Raw genomic sequence first — 26,479 nt, 5'->3', positions numbered from 1 at the left:
AAGAAGAAAAGGCCTATTTTTAGAAGGTGGCATCTCAGGTACCATTCACCATTCTTTATAGTCTGCAGTGCTGACTCTGTAACCTCGAGGACTTTCTGGGCTTACAAGTCATCATGACTTGAACACATTATCTTGTTTTCCAAGGCTTATCACTCCCAGAGGGGCAAGATTTGAACACTCATCTGTCATGGGTTTTGCCTGTTGTTCCTAGCCCTGATGGCTTTCTCTTCATCTGGCTGGGACAGATAAGAGGAATAAAGCTAGCGGACTCTAACTCAAGGGCAGGAAGCCAGCAAGTCAAGTGCATATCCATCAGCACCAGGGGCCGGAAGGAGGAATTCAAACAGCAGCAAATGCTTCGTTGGGTAATGAGTAGAACAGAGGAGAGGCAGTGGAGAGGCTAAAAATATTAGGTTCCTGAGTTACATTGTAATAAATAAATTGGCAATTATAGTCAAGATAATAACATAGCAAGTTTGAGTTTTAGAGTAATTACTGTAGAAGTCTGGATTACAAATCCTCACAATCCCTAATGCATTAATCATAAGGCTTCTTTACTCAGAACAGTGTTATTTACAAGGAAGCTTATCATTGTCCCAAATGCAATATCAAAATATCTTTATTTTGGAGCAACCTTAGGTGATCCTCTTGCCTAGTAACTGGATCAGTGCCAGAAAGGTTCAACCAGAAAGCACTGCATTCACTTTGATCTTAAATGTTTTGAAATCTGCCAGTAGGCAGAATATGTATCTTTTCCCTAACTTGGAGAAGGTCAGGAAGGAGCACAGGGAATGATCAGAGAAGTTGAAAATAGAGTCTAGGAGAAGAGTTTAAAAGAAGGGAGCTGTCTTCGGTTGGAGGAAAAAGAGAAAGCAGAAAAATGGCAACTCTAGTGGCTTCGAAGGCTACAAAGAGTTCTTACTTAGAGTTATCCATTTATTCATTTATTTATTCACCCAAAATGCCCTGCAATGGGCCAGGACCTGGCAGACATGAAAGACAAAAATTAGAGGTACACAAAACAAAGCCCTGTCTCTAAAAATCTCCTCTCCATTGCCTGTGACCAATAACTGAACAAAATCAAGTATAGAATTGGATGCAAGTAGGAAAGGAGACTGAAGTGAAGGGATTTGAGAAACTGAAATGCTTGCCAAGGCCAAGGTAGCAATGGAAATAAATATACCTCCACTGGCCATTTGTTCATGAGAACAACTGCTTGTTAAATGGTAAAGTAATTTTCAAGGTTGATTGGGAGAATTTATACCAGAAGAAAGAAGGGAAAAAGGGTTATAGCTTCAGTTTGTAGTCTGGATTATTCTGTCTTAGGTTTGGTGTGGTCAGTATAAAGCAGAGCAACGATTTTCCAGTTTTCCGCTGTGCACTTCATGTATACTAGACACTGTCTGAGTCACATCAGAGACTATCCATGCCATATAAATAGCAGAAAAGACAGAAGCCAATGATGCCACCTCTTCCCACCACACTGAAGTTAACAGAAAGCCCACTGGCAAGTTTGCCAAGAAAACACATATGTTCAAACTCATGGTAACCGGTTGTGTTATTAAGTCTTGAGTTCCTCTTGTGCCACAGGTTCTTGGAATTTCCTAGTCTTTGATTAACTGAGATTTATCATTATTTAGGACAAAAGTGTTGTGATTCTGTATCACAAATACAGGTATGACCTTTTACTTCATTAAAATAATATAAGTAAACAAGATATTCAATCTTAGATAATTCAAGTGCCAAGATAGACTGTTTTTTGTGTTTATTCTTTAAACACGAATTTTCTGGTTTAATTCTCTTACCATTCAAACAGGAAAATTCAAACTTTTCCAGCCATAATTAAGTCTAGCTTAAAATCTTATTTAAAAAACTGTGACAATAGAAACAGAATTTTATAACTCAGGAGAGCACTTCCTAGTCAATATTTTCAATATTCAGCGATCCCTGTGAACATTTAAGTGGGAATTTTCATTTTTAAAATGCTTAAACTTTACTTCTGTGGGTCTCACTCATATGCAAACTGCCCATACCTGAAATTATGGGTAATCAAAAGGTCATTTTTACCTTTCTTCTTTTTGTGTGTATTGTGTATGTTATTTTTAAATGGACAACCCATTTTAAAGAAATGCTTTTAATCGATCCATTAAGTAACACATTCTGAGAATATATCTACTTTATACAAAGTACATTGTTTTCTCCTCAAGATAATGTTGAGATATAAATGACAACTATGACATTCTTTAACTGAAATCTGCCTTGTTTCTCCTACATCCCGAAACAATATTTCGTAGGTCAAATGTCTGCTCATAGCTTACCTGTCTCGCTTCCAATCAAAGGCTGATTTGCAAAATGTTTGACAAAATCCTTCAAAGATGAGAATTCATTAAAGCCAAATTTAAATGAATATCCAGTATATTCAACGTGAAAGTGTTTAACAGAATCTTTGGCCCTAAAAGGGAAAAATAAGTATTTAATGTCATTTAACAAATAAATACCTTGTTGAAGGGAAATATGATCTTAGATGTTAGCATCACTATTAACCCTTTCTAAGAGCTGAGAATTAGACAATCATTGAAACCATTGACAATTTTAAAGAGCATCACCAGTTTCTTTTGGCAAAGTGTGCTGTTTTCAACTTTTATTTATTTATTTATTATTTTGAGACAGAGTCTTGCTCTGTCGCCCAGGCTGGAGTGCAGTGGCATGATCTCAGCTCACTGCAACCTCCGCCTCCTGGATTCGAGTGATTCTCTGACCTCAGCCTCCTGAGTAGCTGGGATTATAGGTGTCTGCCTTGAGGCCCAGCTAATTTTTGGATATTTAGTAAAGACTGGGTTTTGCCATGTTGGCCCGGCTTGTCTTGAACTCCTGACCTCAGGTGATCCTCCCGCCTCGGCTTCCCAAAGTGCTGAGATTACAGGTGTGAGCCACCACGCCCTGCCTCAACTTTTCACTCTAATGGAAGACAAGAGACTGTTCTCCCTACTACTCCTAGACTTACCAAAAGAGTCCTTGAACATTATGCTGCTAATGGGGCATGAGTTTAAGAAGGGCAGAGAATAGGAATGACAGAAATGACGTATGACACCCTCACCACACTCTCCTCTGTCTTGGGCTTTTCTCCCTTGCTTGTCTGGGAGTCAATCAGAATTCAGCTCTGTCGCTTGATTAGTTATGTGAGCCCAGCTCTTTTCCTCCCATGCATGTTCCACTGCCTACTGAATAAAATATCAAATTTCCTACATTGTCATTTTCTACTTCATTTTTGAAATGAGCAGAGTATTAAATAATATATATATATATCTGCCTCTCCACTTTATTTGACCCCATTCTATCTTTCTAGCCTCACTTCCTGCTATTCCTCTCGGTGCAGCCCATGCTACAATGTTAGCATGCATCAGAATCATCTGACGGGCTTGTGAGAACTCAGCTTGCTGCCACCTCCACCTCCACCCCTGCAGATTCAAATTTGGTAGATCCAAGGTGGGGCCTGAGACTGTGCATTCCTAATATGTTCTTAGGTGATGCACTCGGTCTGGGGACCACACCTTTAGAACTGCTGCCCTAGTCCAACTGGACCTACTGCTCTTCAAGGAGTTTCCACTTCTGTCCCTTAGTTCACACTGTTCCTTTTTCCTGAAACAGTCTTTCTCTTTGTCTCTGCTGGTAGAAATCCCAGCCACTCATTAAGTTGCAGTTCAAGTACCACCTCCTCTGTCAAGTATTACATGATAATTCCAGCTTCAGTTAATTGCTTTTTCTCTTCTGAACCACCTAAACACTTATCTTGCTTTCTTTTATGTTATTTATCAACCTCTACTTTGTAGTATGTTACTTGTATGTGGTCTTTTTGGCTCTGTGAGGCTATAATTCCCCAAAATAAGGTATTTGAATCTTCTACAGCAGGGGTCCCCCATCCTGGGACTGCAGACTGGGTACCTGTTAGGAACCAGGCCGCACAGCAGGAGGTGAGCAGTGAGTGAGCATTACCGCCTGAGCTCTGCCTCCTGTCAGATCAGTGGTGGCATGAGAGTCTCAGGAGAATGAACCCTATTGTGAACTGCACGTGTGAGGGATCTAGGCTGCACACTCCTCATGAGAATCTAGTGCCTGATGATCTGAGGTGGAACAGTTTCATCCTGAACCCCTATTTCCCACAAAAGCAGCCCCCGGTGCCAAAAAGGTTGGGGACCACTGTTCTACAGCACTTACCAAAGTGGCTGTTGCAGAATCAATGCTTTCAAATATTCATCAGCAAAAGAATGAACAAATAAGTGAATATTTCTTCATGAAACAAAAATAGTCATTCTCCTGAATTAGTCTGTGGTTTTTGTCACCTCTGCTGGTCATTTTTTAAATATAAGCATTCTCTAGTGCTTGTAATGAAAATCAATAATTTATTCTTTATGTATATGAAATATATGTCATTGATTTATAAAAAGCTTATGATCTAATTGCTCAGATGAGACATACATAGGTGAAAAGTTAATTAACTTTTCATTTTTGGAAGATTCATGCCAGGAGTCCCCATCCATCCCCCTGCCAGCCACACAGCAAGAAAATGAGTGATGGGTGAACTAGTGAAGCTTCATTTGTATTTATAGTTGCTCCCCATTGTTTGCATTCTCACTGAGCTCCACCTCCTGTCAGATCAGTAGAGGCAACAGATTCTCATAGGAGCGCAAACCCTGCTGTGAACTGCACATGCAAGCGATCTAGGCTGTGTGCCTCTGATGTTAATCTAATACCTGACGAACTGTTACTGTCTCCCATCACCCCCAGATGGGACAATCTAGTTTCAGGAAAACAAGCTCAGGGCTGCCACTGATACTGAATGACAGTGGGTTGTATAATTATTTCATTATACGTTACAGTGTAATAATAACAGAAATAAAACACACAATAAATGTAATGCACTTGAATCATCCCAAAACCGTCTGCTGCTGCCCCGGTCTGTGGAAAAATTGTCCCAGGTGCCAAAAATGTTGGGGACCTCTGGTGTATGCAATAAAGCATCTACAACTTAACCATTAGATGGACTTTTAACATTTGCTATTGAGCAGAGAAAGCACAATTCTTATTGCCACTCAAACAGAATGCCATCTTGGATTAGTAATTTTTTTCATCTATGTTATTCAGAAAATGTATAAATAAAATATAAACGGGTGACATGAGAAATGTTAATGAATATGCTTTTTTCTCCTCTGTGACCCCTACTTACCCCATCACCCTCTACCTGTTTCGCACACCCACTTCAAGTAGGCCTGTAGATTTTCACTGTTCCAGGAATGGGAACTGTAGCAGGCAGCATTCTAAGATGACCCCAAATCCCAGCCTGTGGAGTACACACTTTATCCCAATTATTCAATCAAAAACTAGTCTACATGCTACTGGGAAGGGATTTTGCAGGTCATTAAATTCCCAAGTCAGTTGATGTTAAGATATGGACATTATTGGAGTGGGCCTGAAACTAATCACATGAGCCCTGTAAAACAGAGAGTTTTCTCTGGCTGCTCATAGAAGAAAACGTCAGGGAGATGTTTTCTGGTTGGCATGCAAGAAAGTAAACAGCCATGTGGTAAACAGCCATGGGGGCCATGTGGCAAAGAACTGTGGGCGGCCTCTCGGAGTTGAGAATGCCCCTCTGGCTGACAGCTAAAAGGAAAATGAGGACCTCAGTTCTACGGCAGCAAGGGAATGGATGAAGAAGAATGAAGAGGAAAGGAGAAAGTGAAGGAAGAAGACACTAAATGCCAGATCAGAGCCACAACCTTCCCCAACACCTTTATTCCAGCCTGGCAGGACCTGGACAGAGAATCCAGCCAGAAACGGAGATAATCAAGTTGTGTTGCTTTAAGTCCCTAAGTTTTTGATAATTTGTTATGTAGCATAGAAAATGAATATAGAAGCAAGGCCCGGAGCCCAAAGACAGAGTGTGAATGCTGCTACTGAGTTAGTGACAAGTAGTGACCGTGTAGAGTGGGAAAGAAGTGAGAGAGCCTCTGAGGCCAGATTAGCTTGAGGGACTGCACTATGAAGGGAAGAGTGACTCTCCATGGTATATGGAAGTGCCATCAGAACGGTAACACAATAACAGTTTGAGCTTAATGGGTGGGTGGCTGAGGGAAATTTCAAGGAGTCCTCACATCCCCTGCCTAATCCATGGAGAAGTGCCTAAGAACCCAAGAAAACTTGCTACATGTCAGTGGAAGGCAGAGTGTCAGATCCTGACTGAGAACCAGCCACCTCCCCTGACTACCAGAAGCTCGGTCAGCCTCTCTGATCTGCGGTGCCAGCCAGGAAGAAGCGGGTGTGGGGTGGGGAGGACCTGAAAGGTCTGGACAATGATTGCATTTGGCTGGATGAACCTGGTGGGGACTGGATTAACTTTCTCACCATTTGGGAGAAATGGAGACTCAATAAGAAAAGTTAGCCCACTATAGGAAAAATTTTAAAGTTGCATATTGCCTGCTTGAGGTTGTGACTATGAAAGCTGTACAGTCATAAATCATTCTGCATTTACAGATAAATCAGGGAATAGTGAAAAGGGCACTCAGCCAGGTGTCAGGAATCTGGATTCTGGCACTGTTTCTATTGTTGATTTTTGGGGTACCAGACATTCCACCGCTTTGGGTTTCAGATTCTTCAACAGTCCCATGAAAGGTTTGTATCAAATAATTCCTCATGTCTCCTCCAGCTCTAACAATTTTTTCCTGCTAATGAATGGAGCAGGAATGTTTTTTATACCTTCATCATTTAGAGTTTGGAATCCTTTAACCTGGTGGTCCAACAGGAATTGGGAAGTTTTGCTATCTGACAATTTGAGTGATGATAAAGTCAGTAAGTGACAGAGGAGCGCATGCTGAAGTCATAGAGCCCTGAAGCACCTTACCTAACGGAGAGAGAGTACAGCCCAGTGGTCTCATTGCTGTCCCGCAGAAGGTAGCTGCCGTCACACCCATTTGAGAGGAGAAGAGCTTCGGCAGCATGGCGCGTGAGGTTGCCATGATACCACCTAGAAAAGAGGGAACAGCGCTTTCACTCAGGCCAAACCATGGCATGACTCCCCTCCCCTTTTCCTCACAAAGATTAGCTAGCAACATTCTTCAAGATAAGTAGCCCAGAGATCCAGCTCTCAGCCCCAACATCAGGACAAGGAAATCGTTGGGTGGGGTTGAAAGGAGAGCACGGAGTTGACTAATAGTAGTGTGACATGGGTTGAATTGTGTCCTGAAGGTTCTTATGTTGAAGGGCTAACCTCCCAGTACCTCAAAATGTGACCTTGTTTGGAGACAGGGTCTTTACCAAGTTAAAATGAGGTCATGGCTGGGTGTGGTGGCTCACGCCTGTAATCCCAGCGCTTTGGGAGGCTGAGGCAGGCAGATCAGTTGAGGTCATCAGGGGTTTGAGACCAGCCTGGCCAACATGGTGACACCCCGTCTCCATTAAAAACACAAAAATTAGCCTGGCATGGTGGCAGGCACCTGTAATCCCAGCTACTCGCGAGGCTGAGGCAGGAGAATCGCTTGAACCTGGGGGACGGAGGTTGCAATGAGCCAAGATCATGCCATTGCACTCCAGCCTGGGCAACAGAGTGAAATTCCATCTCAAAAAAAAAAAAAAAAAAAAAAAAAGGAGGTCATTAGGGTGAACCCTAATTCAATATGACTGGTTTCCTCTTGTAAAAAGGGGAAATCAGAAGACAGACTTGCCTATGGGGAGAACACCACATGAACATGACAGTCACTTGCAAGCCACGGGAAGAGGCCTGGAATAGGTTCTCCCTCATGGCCCTTGGAAGGAACCAATCCTGTTGACACCTTGATTTCCGACTTTGAGCCTTCAGAACTGTGAGACAATCGATTTCTTATAGTCAGCTGCCCAGGCTGTGGTTGTTCGTTATAGTAGCCCTCACAAACTAATACAGTGTTGCTTTGTAATCAGAATTGGTTTTTAAAGTCCAAGTCAAAATAGGCTTTGACAAATTACCTCCTCCTTTTTTCTTTTTTGGTTTCTCACACTCTTTTTCAAGTGTGGTACTTTTTCATGGCGAAACCTCTGAGCTATAATACTAAAGTCTATTGTCATGAGTGAAACGAAGCTGGATGGAAGCAATTAAAGTATGAAGTAAATGCCATTAAGTACTGTTTCAGCCTGACAAACATCTGAAGAGCTAGGGAATGCCACAAGGAGATTCAAATTGATCTTTGTGTTTTAGAAAAGGTAATATATATCTATGGTAAAAAAAAAAAAAAGAAAGAAAAAAAAAAGTCCAAATTGTCCAAAAGGAGACATAGCAAAACATGTTTTCCTCATCCTTGGCCCTCAGGCTCCCTGCTCCTTTCCTAGAGGACACCATGGTAACCATTTTCCTGTGCTTCCTCTTAAGAGATAGTCTACACATGGTGGGAGGATCACAAGGTCAGGAGATTGAGACCATCCTGGCTAACACAGTGAAACCCCATCTCTACTAAAATTGCCAAAAAATTAGCCAGGCATGGTGGCAGGTGCCTGTAGTCCCAGCTACTCAGGAGGCTGAGGCAGGAGAATGGCATGAACCCAGGAGGCGGAGCTTGCAGTGAGCCGAGATGGCGCCCCTGCACTCCAGCCTGGGTGACAGAGCAAGACTCCATCTCAAAAAAAAAAAAAAAAAATTGTCTACACATCTAGAGGCATTGGGTGTGTACCCCCACTCCTGATTCTACAAACATAAGAGCATTATTTATTATTTTTATTTTCTAGGCATATTGCTCTGCACCATCTTTCTTTTCTCCAATGACAAGTCATTCACATTCTTTTAAACGATGGCATAGAGACATGCAATGTGATGATTAGGATTGTGGCCCCAGGGGTTGCTTTGCCTGGGTTCCAATCCAGTTGGTACCTCTTACTAGCTGTATGGCCTTGGACATGTTACTTAACCAATCTGAGCTTTGGTTCCTCATGTTTAAAATAGTATGACAAAGCCGGGCGTGGTGGCTCAAGCCACTTTGGGAGGCCGAGGCGGGCAGATCACAAGGTCAGGAGTTCGAGACCAGCCTGGCCAATATGGTGAAACCCCATCTCTACTAAAAATACAAAAATTAGCCAGGAGTGGTGGCGGATGCATGTAGTCCCAGCTACTCGGGAGGCTGAGGCAGGAGAATCGCTTGAACCCGGGAGGCGGAGGTTGTAGTGAGCCAAGATCAGGCCACTGCACTCTAGCCTGGGAGGCAGAGCGAGACTCCGTCTCAAAAAAATAATAAATAAATAAATAAATAAATAAATAAATAAATAAATAAATAAAATAGTATGACAAGTAGGCATACCGCATAGGCCAGTTGTGAGTCCTGCACACATTAACACGGGTGATGTGGTCCATAAAGCCTGTGCTTAGTATGCATTAATTGCTACCAGGAAGCCATTGAGATCCACAAAGCCGTAACTTTCAGTTTACTCTCTGTGGCATGATTTTCTTATTGCTCAAATATAATTTTTGTCACTTTTTATTTAGATTAGATAACACAAAGCTAGATAGCAGAGGCAGTTGCTGACTGCTAGGGACCACAGTTTAGGTCAGTGAAGATGAAAGAGACAGGCAATTATACAAGTGTCAGTGTGATGAACTAAATGCTATTAAAGAGGTGTGTATAGTGTAAAAGCGCTTTGAGGAATAGCCTGGTTCTGGCATTAAGGGATCTTGCTGTCACAAACCACATTGGCATCCACTGTGACATCCCTGTGGCGTAAAATTTTAGCCTAATAAAGAGTAAACGCAAGTGCATCTGTGGAAGGAAGTTTCTATATAAGTCTCCAGGATACCTATTTTCTAAATCTGCATTTCCTAATACATGTTTCTTAGCATATTTTATCTTTGGGGCAGAGATGCTTTCATCCTATATTAGAAATATATTTGCTAGCTGAAAGCAATGGCATGAAACACATTTTATAAGAATAATCACAGAGCTATTTACCCAAAGCAGCTCCATTCATTGAACTGATTCCCAGACAAGTTCAAATCTGTTCAGTATAAAATGCTTTCAAAGAACAATTGGAAGAATTGTAAGTGAAGCAATAATAAACTTCAAGTTCAATTGAAGCCAAAATTCTAATTCTTTTTGATAGGTGAAGTTTCTACAAGGTTATTAAAACTTAGATATATTTTGCCAATAATTAATTTTATAATAAACATTTCAGCATAAGTTTCAGTTTGAGCCAGTAGATTGTTTATTTAAAGCAATATTTGATTCGCAAAATTCCAAAACATTTAAAGGATTTGGACATTCCTTTGGATTCTTTTCAATAGAACTGGAAGTCTGTGTTTAAAGCATTTATAGAATTCTTCTGACATCTAATTATATAGCCTGATAACAGTTGTTTATTTAAGGCGATATTTGATTCGCAAAATTCCAAAACACTTAAAGGATTTGGACATTCCTTTGGATTATTTTCAATAGAATTGGAAGTTTGTGTTTAAAGCATTTATAGAACTCTTCTGACATCTAATTATATAGCCTGATAACAGTTTTTACTAATAATGTTTTAATGATAACTTAAAAAATAATAACTATATACCATAAATACATAAGAAATACTTGAATATAATGCAAGAAGAATCACACTATGCTGCAGTCTGGAAAAATCTTGGAGACTGCAATTCCTTGGTGGCAGCTTTGCTTGAGTCAATATTGCCTTTTCAGGATTCTACAGACTCCAGGGCCTGGGCAAGCCCAGTATAGAGCTTTCCAGGCAGCCACCTACATTCCATGATGTCAATGGTGCAATAAGGATCTTCATTCCCCAAATAGCTTTTCCATAAAAACCTAAACTTCCCCCTTTTAATTGAGTTAAACGTTCCTTTCCAGGAACATTCTGATGAGCATTTCTTCCAGGGGAGTGAATATATATCCTAATGACATTGTGTATCCTTTGTAGAAATATGTCCAGTTTTGATAAGGATGACTCAAGACTGTGTCCATAAAAGTTAAAAATAGAGTTAAGTTGCTAGTTTTCCCATAATCAACCTTTTCTGCCTTCAATCATTGCTTCAAATCTATGCAAGGCATTGTGCTAGGCAGGTCAAAGGGAACAAAAATGAAAAAGCCTCATACTGGGTGACAAGTAACCATTAATCTAGTCAGGAGGATAAGACAAGCATATTGCAAACGATATTCAAGAGAGAATAAAGTACCAAGGGATGTTCTGAGAAGAAGGATCAAAATCAGATTCCATGAATGAGCCAACATCTGTATAGGTCTTGAAAGATAACCTTTTTTTTTTTAAAGTGTGTATTACCTTTTATTCTGATTATAAAGGATATATAGTAAAAATCAAAATATATACATGTAAAGAAGAGAAAGTATATGTGTTTTTCAGAAGAGGAAAGATGTGTTTCAAATAAATAATCTCACTGTTAATCAGAGAAACACAGATTAAAACAATAATGTGATATTTTTCTCTATCCACCAGATCAGTTATAATGAAAGGGTTAGATAGTATTAAGTATTGGAGAATTTGGGCAATGGCTATTGTTGTCCATTGTTGATAAAGGTCTAAGTTGGAGGGGAATTTAGCACATAGGGTGTAACTGAACCTACACATATGATCAGTGATTCCTTTTCTAGTTTCCGCCTAGTGAAACACCCACACATGAGCAGAAGAAAATATGAACAAGGGTGTTCACTGCAGAATTGTTTGTAAGAGTAAAAAATCTAGAGCCATCCTAAATGTCCATCAACATGGAGATGATAAATAAAGCTGAGTGCTAAAAGGATGAGATTATGTAAAAAGTTAATCAGAAGTGTTTGAAAAGGTGTGAGCATATTTTTGGTTGCCAGATAATGAGGGCAGGGAGGTGGGGTGCTATTGTTATTTTGTGAGAGGGTGTCAGGGATGCTTAACATCCTACAAATGATACAGTCTTGAAGAACCAAGAATTATCTTGTTCATGATGTCACAACCGCCCCCCGCCCCCCACTGGAGAATCACTGAAGATGTGCGTGTATATACACACACACCAAAGTTGATAGATTCCAACATATATTGTAAAGTTAGAAAAACTAGTTGCAGGCACCAAATGCTACCACTTAGTTTTAACACGTTCCCCTATAAAAAATCAACAACAAAAATGCACTTACATATTAAGATATATAAAAACATAAAATAAGAGTTTAAAAAAATATATACCAAATTCATAAGTATGATTTTCTTTGTAGAAGAAACCAGCATTGGTTGAAAGGGGACTTTAGCTTGATCAGATTTTTCTAATTTAGCTTATTCTAATGAAAAAGAAAAAGATTTCTATATTGAGTAACTACAAATTTCATTAGAAAAAAAGAAAATAGCTAATTTTTTCCTTAATCCAACTTCCAGAGATAACCTTGTTAATAATTTGTCTTTTTCCTTCATTTATTCAACTACTGCTTATTGAGTACTTGGACTGGCCTAGGCACTTAGGTGAAGATTGAGAGAGAGAGAGAAAGAGAGAGGAAGAGAGTTTGGTTTTTTCCCATTAAAAGTCTGGTGGGGTTTGGAGTAGCAGTTGTTCAGGGAGATATAACGTGGGAGGGAATAGCAGCAGCAAAGGCCTAGAAGTGAGAGAATGCCAGGCATGTATGAGAATCAGAATATCATGCAGTCATGTGAGAATTCAAAGTGAGTGATGAAGGACAACAGTCGGGCATGGTGAGAGATGAAGCTGGAGGACATTGAGGCTGTATATGTGGCACTGGATACTGACAGTTCCTTGTTTGATGTTTATAGAGCCACCTGTGGCTTAATATGCATGTTCAATAGCTCATTACATAAAATCTAATTGCATGGACCTTAAAGTTTCTATAATTAGATCTACATTCGATTTTTTTTTTTTTTTTCCCTAGATGGAGTCTTGCTCTGTCACCCAGGCTGGAGTGCAGTGGTACGATCTCGGCTCGCTGCAACCTCTGCCTCCTGGGTTCAAGCAATTCTCATGCCTCAGCTTCCCTAGTAGCTGAGACTACAGGCATGTGCCACCACACCTGGGTAATTTTTGTATTTTTAGTAGAAATGCGGTTTCACCATGTTGGCCAGGCTGGTCTCGAACTCCTCACCTCAGGTCATCTGCCCGCCTCGGCCTCCCAAAGTGCTGGGATTATAGGTGTGAGCCACTGTGCTGGTCCAGAACAATATTCAATTTAAAAAAAAATTTTTTTTTTAATTGAATATTCCAATTATTAGGGATAAGAGGCAGATTTGAATGGTCTTGAAGCTTATAAAATCTAGAGGTCTCTTTAAGAAAAATTACACAAAATTACAAAAAAGAAAGGAATATTTATTTAAAATGAGAAATCACAGATTACAAATTTTAAAAACTGAAAAATATCACAAACATCACAACACAGAGAAAATAACTTACTTTTATTAATTAACTGTTGAATCAAACGTTATAATATTTTTCTCTATAGTTTTGCTGTCTGGTCTTTGATTGTCTCTTCATGTAATAATTTAATAATATAATTTTCTATAGAGGGAATGGAATGATAATTAATTCTTTCATCTAGAACACTTTAAAAAAATTCTCAATAGTATAGAAAAGCTATTTTCAGCTTCTCAATGTGATTGGTAATGAAATTTTTATAATTGTTGGTGAAGAGAGGCCATGCCTTTGTCTCCGGTTGTTCCCTCAGGTAGTCCATCTGCTCCAACAATTTTTAACTTATTCACTATGTGACCTCCTGGCAAGCAGCAACCTGTGTTTTCTCATCCATCAAGGTGACTAGTAAGAATGCCTAGGAAAAAAACTTTCCTTTTTTTTTTTGAGATACAGTTTCGTTCTTGTCACCCAGGCTGGAGTGCAATGGTGACATCTCGGCTCACTGCAACTTCCACCTCCCAGGTTCAAGCAATTCTCCTGCCTCAGCCTTCTGAGTAGGTGGGACTACAGGTGTGCATCACCACACCTGGCTAATTTTTGTATTTTTAGTAGAGACAGGGTTTCACCATATTGGCCAGGCTGGTCTCAAACTCCTGACCTCAGGTGACTTGCTAACCTCAGCCTCCCAAAGTGTTGGGATTACAAGCGTGAGTCACTGCGCCTGGCCAGAAAACCTTCTTATTTTCATGTATTGGAACAATTTTCTTCTTTTATAAACTTTTTATGCAATTCTTTAACTTTTACAGAAAAAAAAAATGAGCTACATTTGCTAAATTAAACAATGTATTATGAATATGCTAGACATTGTGCAAAGTGGTAGGAACACACTGTTATGCAGTTGGGAATAGGTTCATTTTTTGAAACTAAAAAAAAAAAAAAATTCTTCTAGTCTCATTTTCCCTGAAGAAGCAAAAGAAAGCAAGAAACTCCTATTAGAAAGAATGTTATAGTCTCCGTTTTCCCCAAGGCCCACACATTGCCATAATTATGTCTAGGGCTGATAGAGTCAACAGAGAAAAGACTAATCAAGCTCCAAAGGAATATTTGTACTGGGTTTATAAGATTATGAAAACCAGCAATTCAACTTGAAGGAAACAGTGATATTATCCTTTCCATGATACAATAAAAAACTAGGAAACACCCGCCCACTGAAGAATTTTCATAGCTGCCTTTTAGTAAGATATAGAAAATAAACCCAGCCACAGAGAATGCAGACAGGCTGGATCCAGAAAGCTGGTCCTCAGTTCAACTTCCTTTCCTTTCATTCTGGGGCCTCTTTGAGCTAGAATCTTCTGGAAAATTGCTCCAGAATAGTGGAAACTTCATAGTTTCTTATCCCATTGGGTTTTATTGTTTTAATTTACTAATCTAACTTTATACCTCATTTGTTCTGTTCTTTAAAGGAGAGGCTTTTAAATTTTTTGAATTGACTCACAGTATAAAATACATTTTATACTGTGTTTGAACAACAATGCAAAGCTTTGCTACTCAAAGTATGGACCAACAGCATCAGCATCACCTGGGATCTTGTCAGAAATGCACAACCGCAGTGTTTGAATAATTTCTAAACTCTATAGGACTCATCCAATCTTTGCCTACATATTGCTAATGATGGGGAACTCAGTACTTGTATAAGCAAGCTCAGTCCATATGCTCATGATTCATGGTTAGAAAACTCTTGGGCTACATTGAATTGCCATTTTTTGCTGTATGGCTTTCAGCAGACGGTTTCAGAGCTACTCCTTGGAGTTACATAGATGATACATGTAGAAAGAGTTGAAAGCATTTAGAATGCACATTCTTCTCTTTCCATCATCTTCAACTTATCCTTTTATGACATGCTTTCAGTTCCTTTATCATCCAGGGACCTTATCATCCAGAGACCTCATCTCCTCTGAAAACCTTTCAAACTTAAAAAATCTACCTTAACATTAAGCTCTAACCTGCAAAACAAAGCAGCACAGGAGCTCCCTTATTCTGGCTGCTGGGCACACACAAAGCAGCCTGAGATTCCATTAGTTTCTTCACAATTGCATCACGCAGCTGATTCACACTGGACTTACTGATGATTAAAACTTCCAATTAGGTCATTTTCCTCATCTGCACTTATAAGAGTGATGGTTTTAAAATCAAGTGCAATAAGAAACTTTTTACTACTGGGAAATACCAAGTGAAAAGAGATGCTAATGAGCAGCCAACCTGGACCACACACAACCTCAGGCCCCTCCCTCAACTTGCTAAGTCTCGCGTGATTGTTATGCAGTTTAGAGTTTGAGGAGCATGCATGGGAAGGACTCTTAGACCTGAAAACTTTAATTCACTTCAATAATGTGAACAGTTCGAGTTCACAGAATTTGGCATCTGAAGAGAAGGGCAAAGCAAAGTACTAAGTGGCTTTTCAGTACCAACAGAATGGAAAAGAGAAGGATCTGCAGGTTAACGTAGAAGAATCACCAAATAGCTGCTATCTCAGTGATGTGGACAGTAGATATTATAGCATAGGAAGGGGAGCTCACAGTGGGCTGGAATGATCAGGAAAAACTTCATGGAGCAGGAAGATGATAAACTGCAGTTTGAAGAATGAATATAGGTTTCATTAGGCAGTGAGAGGCATTCTGAGAGGAGAAATGACATAAGCAAAGGCACTGGAGTTGACGTGTGCTTGGTGTATACGTGCAACCAAATGCCTATCTGGAGCACAGGGTCCCTGTTGGGGAGTGATGAAAAATAACTCTGGAAGAACTGGTGGACACAGAAAGCAATCTTGCACTTTAAAACATATGCCACACATCCATTTAGATAGTACATTTCTTGATGACAAAAGTCCTTAGTAACTCATGTCTATAGATTATTCACATATTTATTGATATATTTTTCCCTGCCTGGAAAAGATACATGAAATAGAACCTCAATTCTGTTTCATCAGAGTTATAAAGAGGACATACATTTCAACCCAAAGTGGGAACAAAAACTCCTGATTGTGTGAAAGCAGCCAAAACGCCCTGGAGTTGAACAGCCAACAAAAGCATTCTTCTTTAGAAAATTTTCTCTTATTTCTTCATTTTCAAAGTTGTTCTCACTTTTATATGACACTGACACCCCTCTAAACTATGTAGACCAAAGATGACAAATGCATAACATATGTGCCACACCCCTTCTCTAAGGTCATACATGGCACAGCTAATTGATGTGTCTTTCTTCCTGAGCCTATACTTAGCCTCACAATCTTTCTGAACACAATGGTGGTAGAGCATAAGATGAATCTGTTAGGCATTCACACTCTAAGGGTTAATCTGTTCTTACCACTTGAACTATTCCATGGGATTGCTTGGCTGCTGATTTCATTCATGGTCATTTGTTCATAGGGCCGGTGCTAGATAATTGTGGAAGGTAAAGTGTTGATTGATTTTGTGGAAGGTAAAGTGTTTGGCCCTCTATGCCATTAGAAATCATGGGTTTAGGGTGTCTTATGTAACTGAAGAGCTACCAGTGCTGTAATTTCTATTAGAATCAGGTCGTGACATATCTACAAAAGATGGTGTTGCTCACATAAGCCCGTTAAATCACATGTTCACAAGTGTGGGCTTATTTTTCCATTGATAATAGCAATGGACCTGTTCAAATAGAGAGAATCAAGCAGAGGCCTTATAAAGGATTTTGGAAGTTCTTACATGGTCTCATACAGGTGTAGTGTTATATACAGGGGAAGCCAAAGAGATTCTTCAGAGTCTCTCCAATAGGGAGGTTTCTGTGATGGAAGCAGCAGGGCTGTATCTTTCAAAATTACTTTTCTAAACACCCATGTCTACATGAGCTAAGAGCAGAGCTAAATGGTGAGATCAGCTGCCCCAGCCTTTAGAAAACAGACCTGAGTGATGATGGAGACAGAGCATGCAAATATCTCATTGATCTGTGAGTTAAAGGCAGGTCCCAAGTTTTCTGGTGGGAGTCAAGGCTCAGCTAATGGAAATCAAAACTGAAAGGGAGGAGAGAATTCTGTAGTAGTTTGGCATCAGGATGAACCTGTTTGTGAAGAAGTCTGAGGAGTGAGGCAAGACGCTCTGGAAGATGAAAACACAGAGACAGACAGAGATGGAGACTCAGAGATTCAGAGACAGAGTGGCACAAAGACTCAGAGACAAATAAGTCAAAGAGCTGCATACAGACAGATAGAAACACAGAGACACAAAACTCAAGAGATCAAGATAGACCTGCCAGCTCACACAGATAGCCAGAAAGCACATGGGGACAGAGACTTAGGGAACACACATACAGACCCAAAGAGTGATCCAGGAGACAGGGGCAGAGAAAACAATGAAAGACAAAGATGTGTCTTTAAAGATAAAGAAAAATCCACAGAGCCTGACTCAGAGATGGACCAACAAACCCAGGGAAGTCAGACGGACAGACCTGAGGAACTGAGCCACAACTTGGGGGAGGGGTGAAAACCGCATCTCATTGTGCTGAGATTCTTCTGTTCGGTCCCCAGGGAAGCCTTCACAGTGCAGGAATGGCTGCAAGACCAAAAGAGCACCACTGCTCCCCAGTAAATGAGGCTCAGGGACCATTTTATTTGGACTGGAAAAAACCTTGAAAAGGTATAGAATGCCTAGGCAGGGAATGAAAATCAGAGGTTCTCTTAAGAGGGCTCATCTTCAAGTAAAATCAAGCTTGACTCTGGGCTTACTATGGTTACTCTTGTAACTTATACCTCATAAAGTGCTGGTTCAGGGTAATTGTCTTTGAACTGTGGTTGCCATTGACAACCTACCATTGTAGGCTAGTATAGGAGACAGAGAGGGTCACTCTCAGGAAGCTTCAGCTACAAGAAAGATTTAGAAGAACATTGGGGTCTACAAAAAATACAGGCAGATTCTTGTTTCATTAGTTATCTCTTCTCTATTCCATAGTTCAGGCAATACCTCTAACCAATGTCAGTTTATTCCATCAGTAAAAACTGCCGGACATATGGGGACTGAGTCTGAAAGTGATGGATGCAAGTACATCATCAGCGCTGGTGCAGTGGAAAGCTCACTGGCTTAAGTTGGGGAGGCTTGAGTTCTGGTCTTGGCCTTGACTCAACTTGGGGCAATTCAACAAACATTTAAACACCTGCTCTTTATCAAGTGGTATGCTTGGGTGGAGAAGGCAAAGATGAATAACCCACTGTCCTGCTCCTAAGGAGTTCACCATTAAAAGGAGTTTACTGTGCTCTAGCCTAAAGCAGGTGGCTAAACCTCTTAGTACCTCAGGACCGACATCTGCAAAATGGTTTCAAGATTATCTGATGAATCAATCCAAAACATACAATCAACTTGTGTAAGTCAGAACTCTAGGAGCAGTAACATGAAACCCAGGAAAATTTAGAAATTTATAATGATAAAGCAAACAATGAGTTATATTTGTGAGACATTAAGGTTTTCAAAATTTCTCTGATACCTTTTTGAAAATGTACACAAAAGCAGTAGAATTAGTTTTGTTTGGACATGAATCACTTATTTTGCTTAGCTCAATGGAATGACTGGATTCTACCCTTGATCCTTCCTGACTATTCCCAGGTTGGCACTCTAGTTTCCTACTCACCAATCTGCAAACTCCCTCACTAACTCATTATCTTGGCTCTAGCCCCTTGCCACCCATCATGCTGAACTACTAGATTAATCTACCTAAAAACAAAACATGATGACTATGTACTTCCACATTCCTACAAACCTTCAGTGAGTCCACATTGTTCACTGACCAAATCTATTTTAGGCCCTCTGGAATCTAGATCAACCCAAATATCCATGCTTTCAGAGGGAAACAAGAGCCTACTTGGAGACAGATCAAGAAGGAGATGATGGAAAAATGTCCTACCAAAAAGCAAAAGCAAAATTATACACATAATATGATTACAATTCAATCTCTGTATATGTGTGCATGTGTGTACAGAAAAACATTTTTTAAAAACTGGAATTGAGATGAACAATGTTATTTTAGGTGGTAGTACATGACTGACATTTTAGTGCTTTTCTTTATATTTTGATGCTTCTCTTTATTTCTCTAATTTTTAATAATATATAACTTATTTTCAACTATTTATTATAAATAATTTCAGATATACTGGAAAATAGAAAAATAGCATGAATGTTACTGCATTTAAATAATACCTATATTTTAGGCAGAAGAATTTTTAACGTTTTGCTACATTTTTATTGCAACATTTAATTTTGAGTCTTTTGATGAGCAGTTTTAAATTACAGATATCCTGACACTTTAACCCTAATCAAACATGCATCTCTAAAAAGTTACATTCTTTTACATAACCATCATACTGTTATCAAAACAAGTGATTACTCTTATGCTTTTTAAAGTTATAAACATTTTTTAAACAAAGAAGGTCTAACAACAGATAATGGGGGCAGGTGCTAGTGGTCAGGGTCAGGGGGAGCATGAGCATAGAGAAGCAGGTGGTGAGCAAGGAACACCAATAAGGCCCAGCAGTGTGCATTGTGCTCCTGGTAGAGGCAGGCCTCTATCAGGGAGTAGAAACCAGAAGTCTATGGGCTCAGAATAGGAATTTATCCTCTAGGGGAGTTGGTAGGAGCCAGAAATTAATGCAGGCTTTAACGAAATGTCTAAGAGTATGGTCATGAAAGCAGAATTACAAGAGAAAAGTCAAGTAGAAGCTTCTCATAGGACGAGACTGATGGAGGTAGAGACCAGAACCAGACCACCTGAATGCTAACAAACCAGATGGGTCCTGGGGACTGGGCCAGTTTGAGTTCATGTGAGCTTTTTCGATTCCAAATCCTTGCATATTTTCCTACCATCACTCCTTTACTCATACCGTTTTCTCTGTAGAAAATGTCATATTTTCTAACTTCAACTGACAAAAATAATATCAGCTCCAAGGCCATCTTTTCCACTTCCACTGTGGAGAAATAGCCTTCCATAGGAGGTTGTTTTATCTAGACACTGTCACAGCCCTCAGCCCGCACAACAATGCATTCTAACTCTACACGCATATGAATCCTCCATCTCTGCACAGCCATGCCTTCTTTATTGTAGTCTCCACTATGTTGTCTTGCCTGGCATCATCATTCAACAGATAGATCTATGACCCAGTAAAAGAGTGAATGAATGAAACAAAGTTACTCCACCCAACATGGACAATCTGTGGGACAGATTTCCACTTGTAAGTAGAAGGAAGTCACCCTTCAGAGGAACAGAAAAACACCACAACTGAAGAGGAAATTCACTTGAGTTAAGAAGAGATGGAACTGTACACTAGTTACGTACTCATTATACAACCACAGAAGAACTACCTTCCGTTTTTAGAATCCAAGATTACAAAGTTGTGCACAGAAGAGGAACAAGCTGTATTGCTGTAGTTGGTGTCACACCTCTGTAAACAGGTTCCACTGAAATTTTGACTTTACTATACGTTTCTTAGCTGAATAAATTTTTCTAGTCCTGAAAATGAAATCTACACAAAATTCAATAACATCTGACTAACTAGGATGCTGGCCTGGCTTTGTGTACATGTGTATGTATAGTATGTGAGGAATAGAAAGAATAATGTCTTTTATAGTAAACTTTGTTATAATCACGAACTTTCTTTGCTTCTCTCAGTTCATATTAAGCACTACGAACATGTACTAGTATAATAAGATGAGAGAAATTTGATGAAAACCAGTTTACATTAGTGGTTACATTAGTTTACATCAAGCATGAAGGCTGTGGAGCAAAACGCTTGGATTTGAAGGTATATTAGAATGGAAACTTGTGCATGTGATTAAAACTCAGTTCTTTACTTTTCTCATCTGTAAATGGGGATGACATTAGTAATAATACCCACCTCACAGCAATGTGTGAATTAAACAAGTTCATCTGGGCAAAGGGCTTAAACTAGTGCTTGGCACATGGCAAGCATCCAATAATTACTGATTGCCATTATTAGAATATATACCTTTGACCAGTGGGCTCTACAAAGCAGCACCACGCAGTGGAAAGCTCTGGGGTAAGTCCCTAGGTGTGTCTCTCAGCTCCACTACTTACAAAGTCTGTGATCTGGATTGTATACTTAGCTTATTGAAGTCACCTTCTGCATCTATGAAATGAGTATGGTGATATCGTATTGAAAGTGTTCTTGTGAAGGCTAAATGGCATTATGCATGTGAATGGCATGGTGCTGGTGCATAGTAGGTGATCAGTAAATTAGGACTATCACAGCCGGGAAACAACCTGGTTTGTGGAGCCAGCATGGGTTTTGAACACAGACACTCCAAGAATGTAGGCAACCTGATTTTTCTTCTCTTGAGTCTCTTCCTATGTAAAGCTGGAATACCAATGCCTTTTGAAGACAAGAGCTGGTGTCTACAAAATGCCTGCCTTATAATAGGGACTCATTTTGTTTGTTATAATTTATTCCTTGGGTCAGCAAATCACCAGCTGAGGGTCAATTCCTGCCAGATACCTGTTTTAGTATGGACCGGGAGCCAAGAATGGCTGTGCATTTTGAAATGCTTGGGGGAAATAGAAGAATACTTTGTGATTCATAAAAATTACATGAAATTTACATTTCAGTATACAAATAACATTTTGTTTGAACACCATCACGGTCATTTGTTTCTGTGTTCTCTTGTAGTTTTTGCACAACAGCAGATGTGAGTAGTTGAGGTAGAGACTGTAAGGCCTGCAAAGCCTAAAACGTTCACTACCCAGACCTTTATAAAAAAAGTTTGCTGCTCCATGATCTACTCTAACCTTCTCTTATATGTGAAGAATTAGCTATCAATTAATTTAAATATTCAGAGCTTACAATCTAGTTCTTTGGCACTGGTCAACCCAGCCAAACACTGGCACTTTCTTATACAACTTCCAATTTGAGAAAATATCTAAAAAAGAGAATGTTTATTATGTTTCTCACATGGAGTTATGACTGACTGGATCATTTGAATATTTAATTGTAAAGTATGCTAAAATATTTTCATTTTATGTTATTTCTTTTGTGTTTATACTTATATAGAGCTAAATGTAGAAAGAGTATAGTAACCTTTGTTAAAGCCAAAGAATTGCTGGAATTTTCAGTAATTTTACTAGCTATTCTTTACCAGTTTGTTACTTAGGTGATATCTCCAGTATTTGTTACTTGTTTAATTTTGCCATCTCTTCATTTTGCCAGCAGCAAACAGCCTGACTCATCTCCTGGTTCATGGTCCACCTCCTTCCTCTCCCCTGATTCTCCATGCCCCTCACTTCTTGCCCTCCCCACACCCCTCTTCCCCCTAAACCCGTACCCTCCCCTGCAAAGTGTAAGCAAAGCTGAGCAACAATTTAAGATGGTTTTATTTCTCCTTTGCTTCTGGACACATGAATGTATTTTAGATGAAAGAAAATTAACGTTTTTAGGCTGACACTGTGTAAATGAGACATGGAGAAGGATGGTGTTGCTTGATTTAGGTATTTTAGAAAATAATAAACCTGTACTCTGAGCAAGTTGTATATGTCCTAGAAAGGCAAGTGATGGATTTGCTGCAGTTCAGGGCTCAATTTACAGGATTTACATATTCCAGAGCCTGAAAAAAACAGATGCCCAAGAACAAAGACTTCTGATATTTCGGTAATTTAACCACTAACTTATCTGTTTATGTCTATCAAAAATATAAACATAAGGATTTATCTAACTACTTAAATAACCTCTTCAAAATAATTGAAAAATTAAGTCATTAAAACCAGCCAACTTTTATCCATCAGTTACATTAAATCATTTTGTTTTTAAGGAGGTTTTGGAAACTTAATTAATCAGAAGGTTTGGTAGAGATTCTATCTCACCAGTGGTTAAAGATTCAAAGAAAAAGTCAATATTATGTTTGAGTTACGTTCAGTATTCTAGCAGAGGCAACAAGTCATTGTCAAGAGTTCTCAAATTGTTATCTATAAAAAGTGTATCAGTGAGGTGCTGCAGGGCAAGTGCTGGCACAAGTTGATTATTAAATATTCAATTCAATGATGTTACATTGTTGGCAGCTTGAAATTGTCTATAGTGGGAGTATTTATACCAGGGAATTAGGCAAATTCTTGAAATCAGGGCTTTCTCCACCCCTCAACTCACCCCAGGTGTTTTTCCAGCACACTATTGAGTATGCTTAAATAAGCCCTACATCTGAGGGTTCTTTTTGGAGAACGGAAATGTACTGATTTATGGTGACAGTTGTATCACTCTGTAAAGTTAGTCAAAAGTCTTGAATTGTACACTTGAAACGGGTACATTTTATGATATGTAAAATACACCTTAATAAAGTTGCTAATCGAAACACCCCTAAACCAATAAACAAAATATCAACACTTATTAGTACTTTTAAGATTCAAGTACACACCCAACAGACTTAAAATGAAAAATAAGACCACATTTACCTAATGCATTTGGTGGATACATATTCTATGAAGTGATCATCAACCTAGGGTCTCACTTTGGAATTACTTGGAGAGTTTGACAAGAAAACGCTCACCCTCAGAGATACTGAAATCATTTGTCAAGTCTGTGGTTTGGGTGTCAGGAGTGTTTCTTTCTTTTTTTTTTTTTTTTTTTTTTTTTAAAAAAAAAAAAGGAAAAGCTCCTTGGGTTGTTCCAGAGCACAGCCAAGGTCAAGAACCTGGACTGTAGAGCAGTTTTCCCAGATAACTGCAGGTTGCCCATTGCTATAGAAATCATCCTCATGTTTAATAATTGTTCAGGCCTTCTGAAATAGGGAAATCTGGACATGAATGTATCCTTTTTTTGCAGGGAAGTGGTGTAACTCGGTTTTGTATTCAATGTCTATTCTTTGCACATGGAGGAAAGACACAGTCCACAGTCCTATTTCCCCCGTGGGGTTCACCTGTAGTTGCTTCTTGCTATTGGCATTGTGGTGGGGCACAGAGACAGCATCTAATTCATCTTTGTCATCTAAGCATGTTCCCACAGTACTCAACCACAGACTCTGGGTTCTAGGATTGTTTGTTTAACTAAACGACCAGAATTGAATAAATTCTTCTGTCTCCTCCTTTGGGGTTTTCTATTACAGTGGGCTGGGAATCAGTTAACAGAACATGTAAAGCATTGTAGCTTAATGGTTCAATAAGGCACTGCGGGCCACAGTTCAGCTTCAGCGTTTGGACTTGGTGAAAACTGTGCTGGATGCTCACAGAAGGGCCCTTTGCCTCTTCTGTTTGGGGATTCAATCTAGAGGGATGGAGAGATTCTAGAGCTCTGGCTTCCTAATAAGGGGAGTTTTCTTTAATGAAAATTTCAGGTGTTTTATCTGATTTGCCAAATGAAAGTAGAGTTCAATTCCGAGACCTCAGTTTTATAATCTAAAGACAGGAATTACTGATAAATTTTTACAGTAATACAACATAAAAAGATACAATCTCTGCAGCCTTAACACAGAGAGGTTTCAACTCTATTTTGGTTTTTCTTCGGTTTAGGACACAGCCTGTGGCAGGTTGGATGCCCAGCTTTTCTATGTAATTGATGTGTGACTAGCAAGCAAGTTATTCAAACCTGTTTGGTGCTCGTTTTCATCCTTTGTAAGATAAAGATGACAACAGCTCCCATGTCATTGGATTGTTATGAAAATTTAGAGCTATTTATCCAGGCAGAAGGTACAGGTTTTACCTCTCCTCATGCACAGGTGCCAAAGCCACCCTCATTGGGATATTCCCAGTGCATTAGGCAGAAGGTTCAGTTTCTCTAGGAAATCCCCAATTCCTCTCTTGTGTAATACTTGCTTCTTTTATTAAATACCCGGATGAGTTGTCATCTGGGTCACTTCTCAAAGACAGAGCTCCGATGACTCCACCTACCTATGCTTACCTGTTTGAAGCAGAAATTTTATCCTCTTCATGGATTGTTGATATTTAAAGGCTCAAAGTTGGCCCTCTGGACATACATAAAATATAAAAGATCCCAAATGCAGTATCAGGAGAAAGAAAGATACAAGCGAGACTACTGCAGAAACTTCCTCATTCTCTATCTTTTGAAAAAGTTCCTCTCCCTTACAGCAGGGTAGGCTTTCTGTTTATCTTACCAGCAACACGGTCCTTTTACTGTCCCTGGATCAGTGCTGGAAACTCTTGAACAACACATTTATTCATAAACCAGAGCAACATCAAGGAAGCCAGGCAACGTCACCTCTATATCCCAATTCTGTCCCTCCTCTCAAAGAATGACCAACATTTGATTTTTTTCCCTATTTTCTCAACCTACTTGTTTTCACATCTAGAAAAATAATGCAGGCTTTTCCAATGGAATTAGCCCCAAACAGGAAGATACTTAACAGATACAAATGAATAAAGTGGAAAAAAATAAACGGTTGAGGTGGCAGAGGGCAACAAGGCGCTGAAGATAGTCATTAATCAAAGCATGAAGGTGGGAGTGCGGAGTCAATTTTGAAAGGAGATCTGCTCCCTTACCCCAAGTCCTGGAGCAGCTCAGCTTCTCCATCGGATCTGCTCCACAGATCTGAGGGATCCTGGGTGCTCATCTTCCCTTCTAGAAGTTCTGCTCTGCCCATTCGCGCCCTTCGCAGAGGCAGAGAGAGACAACTCGGCTGCTCCTGCCACCCTCTCCCTCTGTGAGACAGCAGCCTGCTGTGGCTCTGAGTCTCCAAGGCAAGGAAGTGAAACTTGGTTACTTACTCCTCCCACCAAACCCACCACCCTGGCCTGGAGGCACTGGCAGGAGTGTTCTGTCAGTCAGGAAGTATGCAAACTTAGGTAGTTACCTCTGAGGACACCCACACTGCATCACGCAACAGGCAGTTGCTATTAAAGGAAATGAAGAGGCCGTCACCCCACCTGGGATTGGACAACAGCGCAAACTGCTGTGTGGGGCCAAACCCTAGCTTCTCCCTAATGCTATCAGCCTCTGGTTTGTAGGGGAGGATGAGTGCACTCTTTTACCAGTCTTCTTTCTATCTTACACACCAACACAGGGAACACTGAGGAAGCTTCTATATCAGGAACACCTTTAGAGTAGGTAGAAAAAACAGAAGCAAACCACAAGTTCAACCCTGAAGTTTGCTGTTTTAGCACTTTTGTAATATTTGTGCTTGTTTACCC

General features: G+C 39.8%; 1 protein-coding gene across 2 annotated transcripts in view; it reads right to left on the bottom strand.

Annotated features, from left to right (window-relative positions):
* DAPP1 (dual adaptor of phosphotyrosine and 3-phosphoinositides 1) overlaps window positions 1–26,144 on the bottom strand; it is a 53,396-nt gene extending 27,252 nt beyond the window's left edge. The window contains exons 1-3 of one of the 2 annotated variants that reach the window (XM_023220082.3): window positions 25,832–26,144; window positions 6,896–7,018; window positions 2,319–2,452 (exon numbers count right to left, since the gene is read on the bottom strand). In XM_023220082.3, coding sequence (XP_023075850.1) covers window positions 2,319–2,452; window positions 6,896–7,018; window positions 25,832–25,932 — 358 coding nt within the window. In that variant the 5' untranslated portion in view covers window positions 25,933–26,144. The remainder of the gene's footprint in view (window positions 1–2,318; window positions 2,453–6,895; window positions 7,019–25,831) is intronic. The other variant, XM_023220081.3, reaches the window with a different exon arrangement.
* Between the last annotated feature and the right edge of the window lie 335 nt (window positions 26,145–26,479).

The sequence above is a fragment of the Piliocolobus tephrosceles genome, chromosome 3, assembly GCF_002776525.5.
Source record: "Piliocolobus tephrosceles isolate RC106 chromosome 3, ASM277652v3, whole genome shotgun sequence".
Taxonomy (NCBI): Eukaryota; Metazoa; Chordata; class Mammalia; order Primates; family Cercopithecidae; genus Piliocolobus; species Piliocolobus tephrosceles.
The sequence above is the reverse complement of the archived record's forward strand: the minus strand, read 5'-3'. Positions and strand labels throughout refer to the sequence as shown.